The sequence below is a fragment of the Lynx canadensis genome, chromosome A2 (assembly GCF_007474595.2).
Source record: "Lynx canadensis isolate LIC74 chromosome A2, mLynCan4.pri.v2, whole genome shotgun sequence".
Lineage (NCBI taxonomy): Eukaryota > Metazoa > Chordata > Mammalia > Carnivora > Felidae > Lynx > Lynx canadensis.
The window spans coordinates 25,509,674-25,532,942 of NC_044304.2; the positions used below are offsets into that span (position 1 = coordinate 25,509,674).

Below are 23,269 nucleotides of genomic sequence, written 5' to 3' on the forward strand. Positions count from 1 at the left end.
ATTTAGTGAAAATTAGGCAATTTTAGTTTCTTAATGCAGTCATTTACAACGATAATAAGAGTTCCTTTACATCACAAATAAGATTATATGGCTTCTCTTTACTCCTTTTTCAGAGTCTGTGAAAGCATCCTGGACTTGCTTTAAAAATTAATACAGTGGTGATTTAACTATGATCATAACGGTGAACCCATTCAAAGTTTAGTATCTCCTAGTTGAACCCCAGGAACTACACATACTACACCATATCTTAGTTTTATCCAACAAGAAATAATACCTTTCTTATTCAGAGAGAAGGGAGAATTCACCCAGTGAGCTAATGAAGTTACACTTGTATCAAGTGATCCATGTTAAACACTTTACCCCAGTAACCTGTATGTCAATCATCAAGTACTTAATTCTAATTTCCTTTCACTTGATCCAACACTTTATTATTCAAAAATATGTTTTACTAGCATATATTTGGTTTGAAAATAAAATTTCAATCTACAAATTTATCTGAATCTATACAAGCCACTAAGAACTTTTTTTAAGGTTTATAAAATACATAAAACATTTTAGACAAAAACTAAGTCATAAGGCTACCAAGTTGAGTCCTTAATAACTTAATAGATGTAGTTAATGAAGTATATATACCTTTATTGCCTTATTAACAAAGAATTAGTCACATGCAGCTCTCTGTAGAAGTTCTGAAAGAGGTGAAGCCAAAAAGGAAAGTGCTTGTGAACTCTTCTACACAGGAGAGCAGCATCACTAACAGTCTGTAGTCTGCCATGCAAACAGCACTTGCATTTTTTAAAAGCTAACATCGGTTGTGAAACAAAACACATGCATACATGCTTTTGGGGCAGTTCATTTTATTACAGCTTTGCCTCCTTATCTGAGTTTAGAAATGTACAATGTCAAACTCTATTTTATTAAAAGAAACTAAAATTTGAAGTTGCTCCCCATCACACTGTTATATACATGATAGCAACCTGTATTTTATTTCCACTGTAAACAATTAGTAAATTCACGGAGACCTGGATTACTGTTCACAAAATGTAATATATTCAAATTAACTTCGCTAAATAAGAAAATCCATTTCAAACATCTTCAAGACTCAAAAAGAACACACACAATAACATATTTTTCTCATTTTATTAGGAAGAATTCCAAATGGGTTATGAAGAAAACTTACTGAGTTTGATGAGTTTTCCAAAAACTCTTAATGAAGATATGTTCACCAATAAACAATAAAACATCAGCAGAACTATCATATACTGGGCAAAGAGTCAGGCTGATACCAAAAAGCAACATGCAACATAAAAAAGATACAATATAAAGGAAGACAATCTGCTGGGTATTAAAAAATCATCTCAATATGAACTCTTTGCAACCAGCACAGAACTAATTAGCTATCAAATCCAAACCACACTAAGGTAAGCTTGGCTGATGAAAAGCCAGGATTCAATAATGGGGAGAAAATAGAAGGTCCTCAGTGCAAGAGATCTGAATAGTGTTTTGGAGCATTTCCCTGGCTGGTACAAGCAGGATTAGAAAATCTTTTTGGCAAGGGAGAAAAATAAATACAAATGGAATGCTACATTTTTTTAAATCAGCAGACTGTCCCAGGAATGATAAAGGTATCAGTAAAGTAGCAAGGGGATAACTTTAAAACGTTATTTCTTGTGGGCTCAAAAAACATTCAAAACGGATTTATTTAAAGGTGTCACAATAGCTATGTCCAGGCATTTAGGCTTAAGAGAAATAAAATTAAAAGAGGACACTTTTTTTCCCAAGTTAAGGAGAATTTCTTTAAAACCAAGCATATTGCTTAATAGCAATATTACTTGGCAAACAATAATTGGCAACAAAATAAGTTTAAACGCTGTAATATTCTGCCCAAACCAGTCCCAGATACTGTTTAATAACCAAGATGCAAACTAATTTTGTTGTAACAAGCCTAGACCAATTCTATCAAATGTGTCCTTGGTTAGATATCCAGTTTCATTTAACGTTTTGAAAGCTCATTTGACAGCCAGTCAAGTCCCTCATACAGACCAGTTCCTTGTGTAGCACAAGTGGCTTGAACATACCACTGTAAAGAAAGAACAAAAAATACGTGATTAACAGAATACTATATATAACCACAGTCTTTAAAATTTCTTCATCAGAAAATTGAATACTTCCTCCCAAATGCCCAAGGTATTATTTAGTCAGCAGTTACCATAAATGTATAGGAAAAAAGTAAATGAAAAAATTAATATATAAAACTAAAGGAATAATGGCATAAATACATTAAAGTTTGCATCTTACAAATGTTTAATTTTATAATGGTCTCACTAACTATATTGATTAGGAGTGTTCTAATACATGCTTCTCACAAACTCTTGCCACATTTAAATCTACTCCTACTGATTCATTATTAGATTTAATCAATGATCTAGTCCTTAATCCGAAAAGAACATTCATAGGAAGATTAGTAACTAAGTACCCACCAGGTCCTTATAACCCTCGTTTCCCATAAAACTAAGTTCAAAGTACAGAAGGCAAAATTTTGAAAAAAGTAGGAGCTGCTGATAGAGGCAGGCTTTTCAGATAACTTCACTATCTGTATGTAGTCTCATGTATTCTAAAAAGTTCCACTTTTTAAACTGGTAATGAATCATATCTCAGTAACTCCATGAAATACCATGAAAAGCTAACAAAGAGCAAGAAAAAGATCTAGAAAGCAATTTCATTACCTTGAAGGATAGTTTATTTTTAATACTTTACTGACTAGTTTTATTCTACCTTACAATAAAGACTTCGCTTTAATATTGCAAGTTCAATGCAAGTATACAATGCTACCAATTATTATTTGAATATCAAACACCCAGAAACCTAGAAGGCTGGAAAAAGGCATAAATTATTATCTTCACAGCACTGGAAACTGGTAGCATTTACAGTTTATCTTGTTTAAATCATCCTGGGACATCTCAAACATACTATACAGTTATTGCCACAGCACAGTATTTACCTTGTTGACAACTTAGTAAAAACCTTGTAAAGCACAAGTCACACTATAGTTTGTGATATCTTTATATATAAAACAGTATACTGTGTTTTCCCAGTATTTAAATCACTCACCTAAACAAGCTACTGGAGAACAAGTATAACATTTCTTATAATTTTTTTTAAAGTTTATTTATTTTTGAGAGAGAGACAGAGCACGAGGGGTGTGGGGGCTGGGCGAGAGAGAGAGGGAGACATAGAATCCAAAGCAGGCTCCGGCTCTGAGCAGTCAGCACAGAACCCAACGCAGGGCTTGAACCCATGAACCACGAGATCATGATCTGAGCCAAAGTCAAACACTCAACCGACTGAGCCACCCAGGCACCCCTCTTATAATTTTAAATTCAAAACTTGTTTAATGTCATAATTATAGTTCACAAGCTTTTGATGTTAACAGGCAAACAGTAAAAAATAGTATTATTTAAAATATGGCTGCTAAATACTGCAGTTTTAATAAGAAAACCAAATTACAAAATACTTGCTGCAAAGCTATTTAAAAGATTTTAAATTAAAATTAACAATATCAATAATCTTTATATAATTCTCATCAAGTACAATTTTCTCATAAAGTATTTATCAATACTAAATGGTTTGAGGGTAAAGTTAATAAAAATCAAAATAAAGGTATCTGAACATTTGGATCCTTAAAGGATAAATATTAAATGTTAAAAAATGGAGAAGAGGGGCGCCTAGGTGGCGCAGTCGGTTAAGCGTCTGACTTCAGCCAGGTCACGATCTCGCGGTCCGTGAGTTCGAGCCCCGCGTCAGGCTCTGGGCTGATGGCTCGGAGCCTGGAGCCTGTTTCCGATTCTGTGTCTTCCTCTCTCTCTCTGCCCCTCCCCCGTTCATGCTCTGTCTCTCTCTGTCCCAAAAATAAATAAACGTTGAAAAAAAAAATGGAGAAGATATTAAAGTAGTTTAAAACTGAACACACACTTACAAAAGCCTGAAAGGACTCGTGTCTGTAAGCAAGAGTATATTACTGTATTTTTTTAAATGATGTGCTCATTATCTATTCAAAAGGGACAATTAATATGTATTTAAACTGAATACGTAAACAATTAAACTATTAATTCTAATAGGAGGTTAATACATATCTCCAAATACTTACTGTTCTGTTACGAAGAGACTGAAGACCTAATTTATCTGTCATTTCACTGATGGCCATAGCATTTGGCAAATCCTGTTTGTTTGCAAAAAGCAGCAACACTGCATCTTGCAACTCATCTTCCTGAAGCTGGAAATAAAAGCTGAGATTTTAACAACTAACAAACTGGAACTCAATTATTGTCACAAAGGAGGGAAAACACTGTCTTCCTATATATATCACTTATTCAACATTAAATACATTATTAAACATCAACATAATTTCACTACATGAAGTTCATACACGCTTAACAACTTAAACCTCATATCCTTCAATTTTTAAATCCCAAGCAAATAATCATATGCCTTTCAAGTAAAGCAAAACTATTTTTCAAGCCAATCATCCTGCACTCCATTAAAGTAAATCATTTATTTCAGCTTTCATGATCATCCATTAAGAGTCAGGATTGGCAAGGACCAGAAACACAAATGGGAATATGTATTTACGGCAGAATCTTATGGTACTCAGTGGTAAAGTTATTGAGAGGATTCTTTTTGGACTTGTATTCCTTTCCAGCCAGCTGGACCATACACCAGTAGGACAACAAAACAATGATTATGGTATTAGCAGTATCATGAAAAATACAAGAACACAAGAGTATATTACAATAGGAAATAATATAAGAGTAAGCAAGTAATAAGTAAAAGTATATAGAAGCTGGCAGGCATGAGTACTGACACATGACACAACATGGACCAGCCCTGAAAACTTATGCTAAGTGAAAAGTAACAAAAAGTTAAAAAAGACCACATATTGTATGATTCTATTTATATGAATGTCTAGAATAGGCATATACACATATAAAGTAAATCAGTGGTTGTAAGGGCTGGGGGTATGGGGTGGAGTAGGGGAAGGAATGGGGAATAGTTCTAGAGAATTTCTTTCTGGGTCAATGAAAATGTTCTAAAAAAGTAGACTGTGGTAATGTTTGCATAATTTTGTATACTAAAAACCAGTAACTCACACATTTTAAATGAGTGAAGTTTATGGTATGTGAATTGTATCTTGATAAAGCTGTTTACAAAAAGAGTAGAAGGGGTGATATTTAACTCATCAGACAAACTACCAGTGACTTAGTTACACATCTATTGGCACAATGGCTTTACAAACTGCACTACAGTCTTAGAAGTAATGAATGAGAATTAAGATTGCATTTCAATAAATATTTTATGGCTACACCATGAAACCATGACAAGGTGCCTCTAGCAAGATTCCTCAATAAATTTTCACAATATAAATACAGCTGACCCTTGAACAACTTGGGTTTGAACTGTGTAGGTCAATTTATACATGGATTTTTTGCAGTACATTACTGTAAACACATTTTCTCTTATAATTTTCTTAGCAATTTTATCTAGCTTACTTTGTTGTAAAAATCTAGTAGATGATACATACTATATTTGAAATATGTGTTAACTGTTATCGGTCAACAGTAGGCTATTACTATATTACTACTTAAGTTTTTTTGTGTGTGAGATAAATCTAAAATGAGATTTATTTCAATAAAATACAACTGACGGTTGAAAAAGAATTGAGATATGAATATCCTTTTCTAATTTTTCTAATATTTTAGTTGACGGACAAATGCACAGAAACATTCCAACTGAGAGTTGGGATTGCCAGGAATATTGCAGAAAAAAGGTCCACGTTCAGCAGAAAGCTGGATTACAGGTCTTTTGGGACCCTTCCAACCCTAAGATTTTCAGATTCTTTTAGAGTATGCCAGTCACTTTATATTTAAAACAACAGATTTCATGTTATAGCGTGAAGCTACAAAAAACTGCAGGTATTAGAAGAGTTCCAAAAACACTAAAAAATGTTTACTCCAAATTTGCTATTTAAATGACCTATCAAAGACTGAAACAAAAAATGACACAATGGAATTCTTATTAGATCATGGTGTGATTCTTCTCAAGCTGTAGAACAGGCTCTTTAAAGGTAAAATCCTCTGCCCAACTGCTTTACTCCCTAAATGAGGTTTTGGAACATATGTTGAATAAATGTGTATCTCTAATTTGTAGGTTTTGTTGTATTGGCTTTATCTTGTCTGAATTTTCCATATTGTCCCAAATCATCTTTCTGTTTACTCTTTTCAGTCTGTATTTCCAAAAGCTTACTTTCTGAAGCTTGTTTTAACTGTAATCTCTTCTTCCCAACATCAAGCAGTTTTTCCTCCAAATCCCAGATTCCTGGTGTGATTTCATTATTAATTTAGCTTTAGTACATGTTTCATGTGATCCATGAGCACACTTGGGGTTAATTTTCTCCAGATTTTTTTTAAGTGCAGTCGAAAGTTGCATCCTACCACAAGCTTTTTCATTTCAAAAGCAATTTTCCAGGTCTTCAATTTTAGCTTCAATTTGCTTATCTTGCGTGATTTGTTCTACTGGAGTTTTGTTTTTGTTTTTTTCATTTACATGAACCACTGAGTTATATTCCAAGAGTTTTTTTGTCTGTGCTCTCAGCCTGAGCAGAAGGGTCGAGCGGTCCTTGGTCCCTGGGCTGCACCACCTGGGCGCCGGTGGCCTGTGCTGCCCGCCTTCCCCGCCTCCTGCTCTGGAGTCCAAGGGCTTGGCAGCCGCTTGCTCTTCAGGCTGCTTCTCCATTGTGACTGGCAGGAAGAGCTACCACCTGGGATGGGAAAATGCGGCCTCAGGAGCCAATATTCCCACCACTAAACTGTAGCCCAGAAAAGCAGCAGTTTTTGAGGATTCAAAAGTAATATGTGGATTTTCAACTGTACATATGGGTGGGTGGGGCCTGAGCTGGCACCCTTAATCCCCATGCTGCTCAAAGGTCAACTGTGTATGAAAACAATCTGATACATGACAAAGCCAAAATACCATCATCAACTGAAATACTACTACCTTCAGGTAGAATTCTTTATCATGGCTACTATTACAAAACATTTCAAAGTATTGGTTATACAGAAACAGCACAGAGAAAACCAAACCCAATGACCTTGCGAATAAGGGATTTGAACCAAGATTCTTACATCACAAAAGTTTCAAAACCATAGATTTTTTATCTATTAAATAAAGGACTGGACTAATGGAGACATCCTCAACCAGAGACATATATCACCCATGGAGCACTCTAAAAAGCTGAGCCTTCTTCTCAACTTAATGAAGTAGCTACTCTTCTGTGTGTTTTTTAAAAAGCTCTGCTGGAGACTTTTACGTGCATGGTTCTTTCTAGAAAAATTCATTTCTGTAATCTAATCACAGTATGGTACCATCCACTAACAATACCGCTGTCACCCTGAAAAACATATCTTGCAAACAAAAGATTTAAAAAATATTCTTACCATTTTCTGCAGCTCTTCAGCTCCTTCCTGAATTCTTTCACGATCATTACTATCTACCACAAAAATAAGACCCTGGGGAAAAATTGTGTAAATAAATTATTAACAGTTAACTTTAAAGAAGACACTAAATATAAAACATAAGTAAGTACAAGCAGAAAAACCATACTGAGTTAAACGTTAAGGAAGACAATGTCTCCTTATTATTAGAAAAAAAAAAAAGGAACAGGGCCCTAAGTACTAAAAATGATTTGAGCACTATTTGTGATTTTAACTTATGTTATTTAAAAAAAAAAAATCTTGGGGCCCTGGGTGGCTCAATTGGTTAAGCGTCTAACTTCGGCTCAGGTCATTTCACGGTTCGTGGGTTTGAGCCCTGCAATTTGGCTCTGCACTGACAGCTCGGAGCCTGGAGCCTACTTTGGATTCTGTGTCTCCCCTTCCTCTCCGCCCCTCCCTGCTTGTGTTCGCTCTCAAAAATAAACATTCAAAAAAATAGTAAAATAAAAATCTTATTCTTAACCAATTGATCACTTTTTTCAACTACACTAAGAATAAATTTTATCCCTCTTACCTCACACAGGAAAGTATAGATGGGGACAAAAGATAAAAGAATAAACCAAAGACTCTAAAGATCCATGAATTTACTAACTGAATTAGCTTATTCAGTCAAAGGCAAGCACAAAGTGCTTTAAAAAAATAAGAGGGGGAAGACGCACCCTACAGTAGTTTTTTTTTTTTTTTTAACGTCTATGTTTGAGAGACTGAGAGAGAGAACACGAGCAAGGGAGAGCAGAGAGAGAGGAAGACACAAAATCCCAAGCAGGTTCTAGGCTCTGAGCTGTCAGCACAGACATGAGGCCTGAACTCACAAACTGTGAGATCACAACCTGAGCTGAAATCCAATGCTTAACCAACTGAGCCACTTAGGCGCCCCTACAGTTTTTATAGGCTTCACAGGAAAAATCAGTTCTGCTCCATAATGTTGTTGACCTATCAAATAAGAAGACTTTTTTTTTTTTTTAAGTTAAGCTCAATGTGGGGCTTGAACTCACAACCCTGAGATCAAGAGTCCCACAGACTGAGTCAGCCAGGTGCCTTCAGATATGAAATTCTTTTTTTATTTTTTAAAATGTTGATTTATTTTTGAGAGAGAGTGAGTGTACATGCGAGCAAGGGATGGACAGAGAAGGTGCGGGGGGACAACTGACAGCATAGAGCCTGATGCAGGCTCGAACCCACAAACTGCGAAACCATAACCTGAGCCAAAGTTGGACACTCAACCCACTGAGCCACAAAAAGAAAAACAGTAACCATTCTTATTGATATTCACAAATATTAAAATTCCATGCTAGAAAAGAAATGGAATTAAGGGAACAGTTAAGACTTCTCTAAAAACTTTCAAATGGAAAAGTATAAAATTTTCAACTGGAGTAAGAAAGAGAGGGCAGATTACCTTGATACCTTTGTTAAAATCTATTCCTATTAATACTAAAGTGATTACTTTAAAAATTATTCTCCCTACAACCCTAACCATTGAAGTATTTCTGATCATTTGTCACTTTAGCACAAACTGTCTTGTGCTTATTTATGTCAGTAACTTGATTAAATCCACTGAGAGCATAAAATCCACTTAAGGCAAAGGGCTACATTATTTTCTATTTACCCCTCAGGACCACCACAGTACTAAGCTTGCCAGGTTTACCAAATATTTATTTTAGGCTATGGTCATTAAATAACAATTTCCTTTGGTCTAGCAAATTTCAAACCCATTTCCTTTATCTCTGCTGGAAACCATCATTTTAAACATCCTAACCATTGAAAATACTTCTGGTGCTATGAGAGCCAGTATGGCATAATGGAAAGATAACCAAATTCAAATCTCAAGACTACTTATTATACGAATTATCTAATCCTTGAACATGTCTCCTCTTTTATAAAACAATGCCATCAACTTTATAAGCCAGTTAAATGTAATCATAGAGGCACAAAAAGAATCTAGCATCGTACTTGACTTATCACAGGCATTTAGGAAAAGTTGTCTCCTTCCTCTTCTATTCTAAAAGCCATTCCTTTTTTATAATTTCTTTTTTAACATTTATTTATTATTGAGAGACAGAGAGACACAGAGCATGAGCAGGGAAGGGGGCAGAGAGAGGGGGAGACACAGAATCCGAAGCAGGCTCCAGGCTCTGAGCTGTCAGCACAGAGACTGACGTGGGGCTCAAACTCACAAAACTGTGAGATCATGACCTGAGCTGAAGTCAGACGCTTAACCGACTGAGCCACCCAGGCGCACCAAAAGCCATTCCTTTTTAGAATCTACCCTTTGGAAGAGGCAATGCCTCCAAAAGGGATCTAATTTTATATGGATTACTAACAACCCATTTTTATTCTCTTTTAAAATGTAGGGGCACCTGGGTGGCTCAGCTGGTTAGGAGTCCAACTCTTGATTTCAGATCAGGTTATGACCTCAGGCACTGGGTGTGGAACCTGCTTGAGATTCATTCATTCTCTCTCTCTCTCTCTCTCTCTCTGTCTCTGTCTCCCTCTGCCTTCCCCACCCCCTGCATCCTGCACACAAGTGTGCTAATAAGAAACTGCTAATTAAAAATAAAATAAAATATAAAATAATGCTATCAGTCCCAAAGTAACACTATTGGGAGAGAGAAGTATTTCAGCAATAAATTCAAAGTTATTCACTTCCTGGGACAACCCAGAATCAAGAATGTAGAAAAGCTAGGATTCTAAAGATAAGTTCCGCTACAGTAAGAAAAAACTACCTAAAAGGGCAAGTATTTACTTATTTAGAATAGCAAAATAATTGGAATTGTCTAATGAGGGAAAAGCAATTTACTACAACAAACACTGTGTCCTGGCTTGTTAAAAAAGTTACAAGCATGATTAAATGGTATTGGTTTCTTTTACATTTTATAGCTAAAAGAACTAACCAGGAATGCTAGAAAAGCTGGTGTTAAGAGCTTAGCTGAGATTACATCAGGTAACACATAAAACTTTCTCCTACAGGAATGAGTTCTCAAGGAAAAAATACTTGGACTTTTGATTATAAGGTGATCTAAAGAGGCCAGGAATGGGTCTAATTTCAATTAAGAGCTCAAGAGTAAGTTACAAAGCATTGTAAACAAATCTAGGATAAGATTAGGGTTACTCTTGGTCAAGAATAACAAATTAAGAATTAGCAAAGCTTTACTTCATCCCTAATTTTACTTCAAAAACATCTTTCCTAAATGAAAGGACTATGACTTGCTTTACAATAATCTAAAAGGTGAATTACATAAGAGAGGAATATCGATTAAACAATACTGGCTATATCCTAATAACTGAAGTTGGGTAACAGAGATGTGGAAGTTTATATGCTATTCTCTCTACTTTTGCATACATTTGACAATTTCCATAATAAAGTTTTTTTAAGCATGTGACTCTTATCAAAATAGCTTTTTTAAAAAAATGTTTATTTATTTTTGAGAGAAGGAGAGAGCGAGCGAGCAAGCAGGGAAGGGGGAGAGGGAAAGGAAGACAGAGAATCCAAAGCAGTGCAGAGCCTGACACAGGGCTCGAACCCACAAACCGCGAGATCATGACCTGAGTCAGTCAGAAGCCCAACCAACTGAGCCACCCAGGTGCCCCTCAAAATAACTTTTCTAATCACAGCTAATGAACAGAAACATTCTTATTTTTAAACAAAAAAGCATGTTATTTACTGGACATGACATACTACTTAAACCTGGTAGTTCCAGCCACTCATGTAGGGTATTCACTGCCACCTGGTGGCAATATACCTCACTTGCATACAATGTTTTATGAGTTGGAGACCAAGAATGACCTGTGCAAATCTTACACATATGAAGTGTTGGTAACATCACACATTACTTAAAAAATGTTATCTATCAACTCCGGTAATAAACAAAAACTGATGAGAAACTTCTCCTGTGGTAGAAAACACGAGTGGGGTGCCTAGCTGGCTCAGTCAGTTAAGTGTCTGACTTTGGCTCAGGTCATGATCTCACGGTTCGTGGGTTCAAGCCCCATATTGGGATCTGTGCTGAACACTTTCTCAGAGCCTGGAGGCTGCTTCGGATTCTGTCTCCTTCTCTCTCTGCCCCTCCTCCACTCGCACCCTGCCTCACTCTGTCTCTCAAAAATAAATAAATGTAAAAAATAAAAAAAATTTTTAAAGAAAACACAAGTGAGTTGGAACAAGTTTAAAGAGACATGTAGAACAAGAACCACCTCTCCAGTCTTAGGTAAGTTATTCCAAGCTTCAGCTTGCTCCTATATAAGAGTTAGCCTAGAGTAGTGATTTTCATGAGGGAGCAATTTTGTCCCCAGAGGATATTTTGCAGTATGTGAAGATATTTTTGGTTACTGCAACTGGGTGGGGTGGGGTTTGCTACTGGCACCTAGTGGGTAGAGGACAGGGATGCTGCTAAACATCCTACGATGCAGAGAGCCAACAATAGTTACTCAACCCAAAATGTCAACAGTGCTGCTATTGAAAAAACTTATTGTAACAGAGCCTTGCTCTTCAAAGTAAGGTCCTAAACCAACAGCATCAGTACTACCACTGGAGAACCTGCTAGAAATGCAGAATCTCAGGCTTTGGGGCACCTGGGTGGCTCAGTTAAGCATCTGACTCTTGGTTTCAGCTCAGGTCATGATCTCAAGATTCATGGGTTCAAGCCTTGCATCAGGCTCTGTGATGGCAGCATGGAGCCTGCTTGGGATTCATTCTCTCGCCCTCTCTCTGCCCCTTCCCTCCTCGTGCTCTCTCTCTCAAAATAAATAAATATTAAAAAAAAAAAAAAAAAGAATATCAGGCCTTAGCCAGGCCCTACTAAACTGATCTGTAAATACCCAGGTGATTCATATGCACATCAAAGTCTGAGAAGCACTACTGATACATAGTTTATATCTACAGAAATTTCAAGTCAAGTTAATGATCAGCACTGTGGGATTTTTTTTAAAGCTCCCCAGGTGAATTCTAATGTGTAGCCAAATTTGAGAACTCACTCTACAGGATTACTAAGGTCTCTCCCATGCCACCATTATATATACTACGTGAAAATATAAAAATATTTTATAAACCAACAAGGTAGATCTACATTAATTTTTTTTTCTTACTGTATTTTAATAAACACTTAATGGGGCTAAATTAAGGAATATTAATTACCCTTTATTCATTAAAAATTATAATGATAAGTTATACAGACCTTACTTTCTAGACTAAGAACAAAACCAACAGAACTACTGATGAGACATCTAATTTAATCTTGAAAATCATCCCCCCCCAACTAATCTTCCAAATATTGTTATGATGGCTATGTAAATCTTCCACGTTGGGTAATTTAGCCTTCAAAGGCATGAGTGAGAGAGTTCACTGAAGAATATGTAAGCAATGATAAGAATGGCAATTCACAGAGTAAACACCAACACCCAAACAGTAGATAGTAACAGAAACTTTAAAGCATGAAACATATAAAGAAAAGTTATACAAACTGTACAGCATTCCTTACCTGGGTATTTTGGAAGTAATGCCTCCAGAGAGGCCTAATTTTATCTTGACCACCAACATCCCATACCGTGAAACAAATGTTCTTATATTCTACTGTTTCCACATTAAAACCTACAAAGAAAAAAAAGACAGTGGTGCAAAATGTCATAAAGAAAATAGACCCCTTTATTGTGAATTGCCTCAGAATTGCTTTTTTAAAGTCCTACTAGATAATTAACAAACTTAAAAAGAATCTAAGCCAGTTATAATGATAGATATATGCCACAGGACATTTATCCAAACCCACAGAATGCACAAAACCAAAAGTTAACCGTAAGGTAGACCATGGACTTTAGATGATTATAATGTGTCAATGAGGTTCATCAATTATAACAAATGTACCACTCAAATGAGTGATGTTGATAAAGGGAGAAGCTATATATACATGAGGGTAGGGAGTATATGGGAAATCTCTGTACCCTCCTCTCAATTTTTCTGCAAACATAAAGCTGCTCTAAAAAATAAACCTTAAAAAACTGTTTCAAAATTAAACCATATTCTATTTCACTTTATAACATACTACTATGATATAAATTAAACTCATCTGTAAACTTTCTTACCAATGGTAGGAATGGTGGTGACTATCTCCCCTAACTTCAGTTTATACAGAATGGTCGTCTTGCCAGCAGCATCCAATCCAACTAGAAAAAGACATTATAGATTTTAAATCTAGACTAAAAGCACATACTAAGAATTAATTCTACAATAAATTCATAGTTTGAAAGCAAAAGTCAACTGGACAAGGCACAAATGAGTTAGAAATGAAATTACTTCATTTCTGATCCCCAAGAGCAACATTTGCTACACAAAGCCTTTCCGTTTTTCTTTCTAGACTTAGAGAGACAACATGTAGTAGTGAAAAGAAAAGAGTATCAGGCTGATTCAGGCTCTAGTCTCTAGATTTGCTTTGCCACAAACTAGTTAACTGCCTTTATAAACAAGTCACTCTAGAAAACTGAGACCAGAGAAATTAAGTATAAAAAACAAGGAGAGACTGAATCATTTAATCTAAGATTTTTTCCAATTCAAGTTCTTATTAACTCTATGAACTACTCTCATTTTTAAAAACACAAGTCACAAACTGAATCAGAAAACACACAAAAACAAGTGAATAAAGGAGCGCCTGGGTGGCTTAGTCTGTTAAACATCCAACTCTTGATATCGGCTCAGATCATGATACCAGGGTGGTGGGGATTGAGTCCTACTTGGACTCTCTCTCTCCCTCTGCCCTGTTCCCTCATTTGCATGCTCACCCTAAAAAAATTTTTTTTGGGGGGCGCCTGGGTGGCTCAGTCGGTTAAGCGTCCGACTTCGGCTCAAGTCATGATCTCGCAGTCCGTGAGTTCAAGCCCCGCATCAGGCTCTGAGCTGACTGCTCAGAGCCTGGAGCCTGTTTCAGATTCTATGTCTCCCTCTCTCTCTGACCCTCCCCCATTCATGCTCTGTCTCTCTCTGTCTCAAAAATAAACGTTAAAAAAAAATTAAAAAAAAAAATTTTTTAATTAAAAAATTCAAAAAATGGGGGTGCATGAGCAGTTCAATCGGTTAAGCATCTAACCTCAGCTCAGGTCACGATCTCACTGTTCGTGGGTTCAAGCCCCACGTCAGGCTCTGTGCTGACAGCTGAGAGCCTGGAGCCTGCTTTGGATTCTGTGTCTCTCTCTCTCTCTCTCTCTCTCTCTCTCTCTCTCTCTCTCTCTCTGCCCCTCCCCCACTCATGCTCTCTGTCTCTTAAAAAAATGAATAAACATTAAAAAATATTAAAAAATTAAAAAATTAAAAAGTGAATAAAAATTATCTTTAAAAAATATGTAACCATGCCCTAGTATCCAAAGGAAGATGGGGCCAATTTTACCCCTATTTATATCCATTCCTACATCAAATGCACAGAAATGAGAACACAAGATTGGTTAATTTGGGTAACCAAATAGCCCTATCGTATTCACCTCCAATATAACTAATGTCTAAATTCTTTAAATGACTCCTTTGAGGCAGATACAAGTAGGGAAGAATGTGCTTATTTCTGAAGAAAAAAAATCCATACTGGAACAAGACGGTATATTTATTACATTGATAGTAATGAGCAAATTAAATGTTCATTCTAAGTATGAATCTCTCAAAACCTGCATATTCTACATTGTTTGCTAAACGCTTCCAAATGAAAGGCCAATATCTAATAGCCTCATCGAATTTATCACTGTTCCAAGGACATCACATTTGCCCACCTAGATTTACACTATCCCAGATTTTGAAATGAGTTCAACTGAGTATTGATTTAAGCAAGGATGCTTTTTAAATATTTAAATCAAAGCATGACTTGGCACATGTAACAAATGCTATTAAGTTGAAAAAACAAAGAAATCACCCCACTTACCTAAAACAGACCTAACAGCCACAGGCAATTTCAGACCTCCTGTACCCATGTAACAACTATTTCTTTTTTAAAAAAAAAAAATTTTTTTTAACGTTTATTCACTTTTGAGAGACAGAGAGACAGAGCATGAGCAGAGCAAGAACATAACGTGAGCCAAAGTCGGACGCTCAACCAACTGAGCCACCCAGGTGCCCCGTAACAACCGTTTCTGCTCTGTACCCTACAAAGGTAGCTTTAAGATCTCTCTGGACACTCAAGCAATTTATATCTTCATATCTTGTGTCCTCTAATCAAACGGTGTTCCCTACTTCTTCATACTGAGATATTCAGGTTTATTCTTTCCAAAATACTATGACACTTACTAGTCAGAGTGAGCAGCCCAGCCCTCACTCACAGGCATAAGAAAAACCACTGGCACCAGGAGGTGTTTTGTTTTTTGAGTATGGGACAGTATCAAAAAAAAATCAGGAAACCTAATTCTAAAATATACACAAAGAAACAAAAGAAACTGCCTCAAATTTGACAGCTTCAGTAAAAATACAGAAAATGAAGAGTAGAACAAGATGATTGGTTCCTTGTTCAAAAAAGCGGTCTCTTGGAAGAGTCCTCAGGTGATTTTGATAAAAAAAAAAAAAGTTTTTAAATGTTTATTTTTAACAGAGAGAGACACACACACATGCACACACAGCACAAGTGGGGGAGGGGCAGAGAGAGAGGGAGACACAGAATCCAAAGCAGGGTCCAGGCTCTGAGCTTGATGGCGGGGCTCACATCAAACTCACGAGCTGTTAGATCATGACCTGAGCCTTAAGTCGGACACTTAACCAACTGAGCCACCCAGACACCCCTTGATCAAATTTTAAAATAAAGCAAAATTCACCTTTAAGTAACTAAGTCAAAATATGATTAAACCCAAGTCAGAAGAAGTGAAACTGAGATACTGATTAGAAAAAACACGAGGGGCACCTGAGTGGCTCAGCTGATTAAGCATCAGACTCTTGATCTCAGCTCAGGTCTTGATCTCAGGGTTATGAGTTCAAGTCCCAAGTTGGGCTTCATGCCCAACATAAAATAATAATAATATAATAATAATAATAAAATAGATTTATTTAAAAGAAAGAACAAACGAACATGAGCTAGGTTTGAGAACTATGACACATGCCAAACTCAGTCAAACTGAACCTCACACCATCACTGAAAAAATTTAAATACAAAAATACTAACAATGAATGGAAGAAACCCAAGACAAATTATGATTATATAACTATTTTAAGTTCTAGAAAAGCAGAGGTAACCCAATTTTTTTAAATGAAAGTGTTACACCCACTCATGTACATAACTAATATTCTTCTACTTCTACAGTTAGAATTTTACACAATAAACATGTGTTACTTTCATTTAAAAAAAATCCCAAATAGCAGATTTCCTTTATTAATATGTTGGACTGGTTACATTTCCTAATGAATCTATCAGGAAGATGACTGCTTTAAGAGACTTGAATATATTTTTTATGATTATTTTTAATAAAAAATAAGGGAAGGAGTATTTACAAAATAATGCAACTATAAGGCTTTTTCAGCAAGTTATTTTTAAAATAAAAATTGTGGGGTGCCTGAGTGGCTCAGGCAGCTAAGTGGCCAGCTCTTGGTTTCAGCTCAGGTCACAATATCAAGGTTCATGGGATCGAGCCCCAAATCATGCTTTGTCCTGACAGTAGGGAGACTGCTTGGGATTTCTTTCTTTCTTTCCTTCCTTCCTTCTCCTTCCTTCCTTCCTTCCTTCCTTCCTTCCTTCCTTCCTCCCTCCCTCCCTCCTCTTTCTTTCTTCTCTCTCTCTCTCTTCTTTCTTTCTCTCTCTCTCTCCCCCCCCCTCCCCGCCGCCCTTCCCCAACTTGCACCATGCTCTCTCTCTCTCAAAATAAGTAAAACTTTAAAAACTGTAGACAACAGTTAAATGGCTCACAGCCACATATAAGATTTTTAAATCACAAGAGTTTCTTTTGAGTTGCACCCAAAATAATAGTGTTGTAATAAATGCAAAGCAGAAGTTTTTAAAAAGAAATTTCTACTGCGAGATTAAAGATGCATAAATTAATGTGTACCACCACTTAAAACTCACTGTATAGTTCTTTACTCAAAAATGTGTTGATCTAACAATTTTGCACTACTTTAGTCATTTCTTATGTATTTCCTTAATGTGGCAATATTTGGCAACGAGATTTCTCCACAAAATGAAACTATAACCAATTCTCAACTAGCCAAGATAAGACTCTAATCTGTACATTCCAGTAATGTCCTCCCTCCCTTCCACCCCCATAAACAAGTCACTGTATTGAAAGATATACTGGAATTACTTGTTCTCCTTAACTGAACCTGCACTTTGACCAAAGTATTAACAGCAGCAAAACTACCCCCAAAATCTTTACCAATCGTTAAAAAGTATGTCTACTAAAATGTAGCAGCAAAAAATATTCTAAGTTAAAGATGCTAGATCCCAATGATCTTTACTTAAGGGAAAAAAATGCAAAAAGAGACTTAGATGAAAAAAGTGTATTTTCAGATGGGTAAAATTTCACATAGGATTATTTCTTCTTCATGTTTTCTTTTATCTTGAAAATTTTCTACACGAAAGCTTGAAATACAACTTCACAATTATTTAAAAATAATTTAAATTGAGTGCTTACTGTGTTTTGAGCACAACACTGGGTGGATTCCATACATTTTTAATATACTCACAACTATCCTCCATTTTTCACACACAGCATCTAAGGTTCAGAAATGTCCCCAGAATCACAGGAGTAGAACAGGTATGCAATACCACAGGTCCTATAGAGAAATTAGATCTCTCATACAAAGCTGATGGGAATGTAAATGGTGTAGCTGATTTGGAAAAGTTTTGTCAGCTCCTCAAAATGTTAAATATAGTTAACAGAGAATCCAAGACAATTAAAATCATATGCCCATACAAAAACTTGTTTTCAAACGTTCACAGCAGCATTACTCATAAGAGCCAAAACGTGGAAACGATCAAACTTCCATCAAATGATGAATGGATAAACAAAATGTGGTATGTTCATATTATGGAATTACTCTTCAGCCATAAAAGGAATGAAGTACTGAAACATGCTATGAGCTTTGAAAACATTATGCTAAGTGAAAGAAGCTAGATAATAAAGGACATATATTGTATGGTAACACATTATGTTAACTATCATGGACACACAAATCCATAGAAACTAAAAGTACATGACTGGTTGCAGAAAGAACTGGGGAAGAAGGGGAACAGTAACTGCTAACGGGTATAGAGTGTCTTTCTAGGCTGATTAAAATGTTCTAGAATTAAAACTGGTGGTGACACAAGTTTGTGAATACAGTAAAACCTCTGAATTGTATACTTTAAAGGGATAAATTTTATGTTACATGAATTGCATCTCAACTTTTTAATTAAAAGAAAAACAAAAAAAACCCCCGATATATGCCAAAGCTCTCAAAAGATATTTATATTGCCACCCTGCCTTTAGTTTTCTCTGATGGACACACTGTATCTTAAAAGGTATTTTATCTAATTCCTCAGAAGTCTGACCATCAAACCTGAAAGCGAGGCTGCCAGGTGAAAAGAAAAATTATTATAAGCTTAAGTTTTACTTCTACCCAATACATCAGAAGTATCTGCACTTTGATCAATGTGTTAATTAACAGCAAATTATCAGTCTGAAAGCCATTTGCAATAATGCCAGAAGGTGCATCTAAAAATTGTTGTATCAACTTCTAGTGGCATCAAACTAAAGACTTTTGCCTTTTCTGTTTCCTTAAATCACATAACTAATCAAAAGGGCTTTTTTTTTAAGTCTGATAATTATGTTTCAACCAATGACCTGAGAAAATGCTAATATGCTAAGTCAAAAAGAGAGAACACAAATATCCTCTCAAAAGCCTGAAAGTAAATATAATAAATGTTAACAACAGTGAAATGGTGGAATTATAGTTATCACTTTATTCTTTTCTCATATTTTTAAAATTTAACAAAAAGGACATGTTGTTTTTATTTATTTATTTTTTAACGTTTATTTTTGAGAGAGAGAGACAGAGAGACAGAGAGACAGAGTGTGAGCAGTGGAGGGGCAGAGAGAAAGAGAGACACAGAATCCGAAGCAGGATCTGAGCTGCCAGCAGAGCCCGACGCGGGGCTCAAACTCATGAGCTGTGAGATATGACCTGAGCCAAAGTCGGATGCTCAACCAAATGAGCAACCCAGGTGCCCCAGGACATGTTATTTCTAGAATGAGGACAAAAAAAATTAAAAATCACACAAGAAGTGTATTTACAAAATATGCTAGGGAAAAAGCATGAAATGCCACTCCTCAGCTTGAAGCCTCATTTAAAATATTAGTAACATTTTTCAAATCGGCAAATAGAGGAACCTCCCGTGCCACCCCCAAAAAACAGTCACAATCACATATAAGGCAATACAAAATTATACCGTAATTAGCAATCTTTTAGAAAGCAACATTTTTTCCAGCTTTTCAATAGCAAGAAACTTTCAAGTTCAAAGAGTGCAGGATTAATAATTCCTCTATAGAAACTACATTAGTGTTTTCCAATGTAAACAAAACTTGGGGGAGTCATCTACAAAAGTACATCTTACCACAGATCAAGACACTGGAGATCAGTCTAAAAATAATTGCAGGGCTACATGAGAAATCTAAGATGGAAATTGGTCATCTATGAATTTAAGCTCAATATATTTCACATGAGTGATTTCCCCAAACAAAAAAAAAAACTATACAATTTCTGTCAATCTATACATTACATTTGAAACACTGTATTGGTTTTTAATTACTTAACTACAAGCTGTAACTTCAAACATCTTTTAAAATTACTTGAACTTTCTGGGAGAAAACGTGTAGGAATAAAATTTTAAACTTAACAGTAATTTGGCAAACCAGACTCATGAGCTAACTACTACCATCTTTCAGTAACACTTTAAAATGATAAAGTCTGAAAGTCACTTACTCAAGAAGGTATGAATTTCATGTGAACCTTATAAAGGAAAACAAAGCCCACATACCTGCCAGAGAACATTAATATGAAAACAAACAAAAAAACCCAATTAACTCCTAATTCTTAAACTTGACTGGGGCCTGCCCCATTCACCTTAAGAGTGATTATTTATACAGACACTCATAAAGCTAGACCAAAAAAAAAAAAATTCATTTATCAAACTTCCAAATCACCTCTTTCCCTACCCACGCACATCTGATGAGTTACTATAAAAGTTGACCTTGTGACTGAAGTGTTTTTAATCAAGGAAATCTGATTATCCCAAAACTAAACTGCAAAACAAGTATAGGAAACCTGATAATAAAACATTTAACATAAAATGAGTTCATTCCAAATCATGACTTCGATCCCTTGCAAAGTTAAATACTTTTTCATTTTCTTTCAGTCATTATTTTTTAGGGGTAGGGGGAGAAATGCTCCTCTAATATAGTAAATTTAGGAAAGTTCTTAGAGCATAATTCTACCTTTCTTCTCCCTCTGAAACTTTTAGCCATCACAGAAAACTTAGAATGTGAAACAGCAATTAGTTTAGAATGTATCTTAAGTAAAAGGACCAACTCAGTACATTTCCAGGAACACAACTAGGTACTAATTTCTTTAAGGAACAGCCTGGAAATTCATTTATCACAGTCCAAAGTCCTCCCAATGACTTCAGATCCTTTTCAGACTGTCAATTTTCAGCCACCTTAAAAACTTAATATGCTTGTCCTCCTTTAAAAAATTGTCTCTAAAAATGAAATCTAAAAAATTTTTAAAGAGAAAACATTTGGACATCTTTCTGAATGAATTATTAACAATTGTTCCACGAACTGTGAAGAAGCTGGAATAACAAACAGTCAAGTGAAAAAAGAACTAAATGTGTATGTCCTTAACCTTCATACACCTCCAATTACTGAATCTTGCTTTGGAAAACTTTCAATGGTAGTAGAACTAGAAAATAAAACTTCCTCCCCACTGTGGAAAATCTAACGAACCGACAAGTTTCAACGTTTAAAGTTAGAGGGCTCCTTGTGGCATTACTCAGGCCCACACAGCTTAGCTGTGATGTAGACACTACTCACAGTAATATGGGGGAGGGGTTGCTCGTATCACCCAAGTGACATGCAAGCCTCTTCTCCCTCAGCTGGAATAACTAAAAACAGAAAAGCTGGCACCGAAAAGCAGTGTTTTAAAAGCCTATTTCCCAAACAATTAAAAAAAAACAAAAAAAAAAAACCCCGCTTTGTAACTGTTATTTAACAAGGCTACCCTAAAGTTGAGTGTCAGGATGTTCAGTTACTGGAAATTTGTTACCGGCTTAAAAAAAAAAATAGCTTTAAAAGTTTTTTTTCATTAAACCTTAGTCAGCTAGATAAAAATCAATTGAAAACCTAAGAGCATAAACCAAATATATTTAGTTTTTGAGAATGGCCAAAAGATAAGGGGACATTAATAAGGAAAAGAAGTAAATACGAAATGGAATCCAGCGCGAAGTTTGGCGAAGTGAGCGCTGAGGACTCCGGACTCTTCTGAAACCTTGGGTGCTCCCTGACCACCGCTCTGGGCCTGGTCACTTCCTGGCCCGGCCGGCTCCGGGCTCCTGGCGACGGCTCGCTCACATACCACTGGAGTGTGCAAAGTGTGTACACGGTGCAGAAAGGGGGGGGGGAGGAAGGCTAGAGTTGTTCTGCCTCACTTCGGACCGCTGCCCACACCGGAGAAGAGACGAGCCAGACCGCACTCTCAGAATGGGCCTCGCCAGTGTCTTCCGGGCTTAGGGAGATGGGAGTTCGCTTCCCCCACATCTGCGCCCGATCTTGTGTAGCTTTCAGTAAGATCAAGTAGAGAAAACCACAGCCACAAGGAAGAAACCTTGCCCCGCGGCCCTGTCCAGTCCTTTTACACAGATCTGGGGCGACCGCCCACCTTTCGCCCCATTGTTCCCCGTTAAGAATTCCTCCTGACCCCGAGCCCGCCGCCCCTCCCCCACCACCGCAGGCGGAGGGGCAAACAGGCCCCAAGGCGGCCCCTAGCACCCACACCCGGCCTTACCCGATCCCTACTGGGGCCTGCCCTCGGTTCTCGGCCCCTCACTCACCCATCAAAATGCGCATCTGCTTCTTGCCGAAGAGGCGGGAGAAAAGGGAGGAGATGGTGAGGCCCATGGCAGTAGTGGCACTTGCGATGGGCAGGAGCAAAAGGGGTTTTGGGGCGTCCCCGGGCCTTCTCTTTTCACTCTCCCGACAAACTGAGCGAAGGAAGACGGGCTGAAGGAGAAAGAAGGCGACAGACACGGCTCACTGGCCGGCGTGTCGGACGAAGCTCCAGAGCAAGAATTAACGGGGCGAGGACCTGCTCGACGACTGGCGCGGCAGCTCCGGCTCTGGCGTTTTAGGCTTTTGCTATGCCACGTCACGCGGTAGCCGCGGCTACTCCGGCGGCGGCCCGGCCCCTCCAACGCGGACAGAATCGCGTCACCGCCGCCCCAACCCCCTGCGCTTCCGGTGCTGCCTGAACCACTGCGCCTGCGCACGAAAGGGATTGGCCAACTTCGGGGACGCGATTCTCTGGCAGTTGTCTCCTCCCGGACGTGGACAATCGGGGCGCGCCAGTTAGCACATGCGTACTGGGAGGGACAAAGTCCCACAATGCCCTGGCTGGTCACTTCCAATCAGAGTCTAGGCGAGACGCTTCCTCCCGGATAAATACTTTCAGGAGGCTGTTGTCCTTACTTCCGGAAAGGCGCTCTGTGCATTGTGGGTTAGGAAGTGAACCTGTTCTTCCGGCCTTTGAGCGACCT

General features: G+C 37.3%; 1 protein-coding gene and 1 pseudogene across 1 annotated transcript; both read right to left on the reverse strand.

The window, feature by feature from the left end:
• Positions 1–1,118: 1,118 nt before the first annotated feature.
• Positions 1,119–22,973, reverse strand: ARF4 (ADP ribosylation factor 4). Its single transcript, XM_030307085.2, has 6 exons — positions 22,568–22,973; positions 13,617–13,697; positions 13,019–13,128; positions 7,488–7,559; positions 4,145–4,270; positions 1,119–2,077 (listed from the first exon to the last, which is right to left on the reverse strand). The coding sequence occupies exons 1-6, from the start codon at positions 22,632–22,634 to the stop codon at positions 1,991–1,993; spliced, it is 543 nt and encodes a 180-aa protein (XP_030162945.1). The 5' UTR covers positions 22,635–22,973; the 3' UTR covers positions 1,119–1,990.
• On the reverse strand, positions 4,277–7,481 carry LOC115508406 (annotated as a pseudogene).
• Positions 22,974–23,269: the final 296 nt, after the last annotated feature.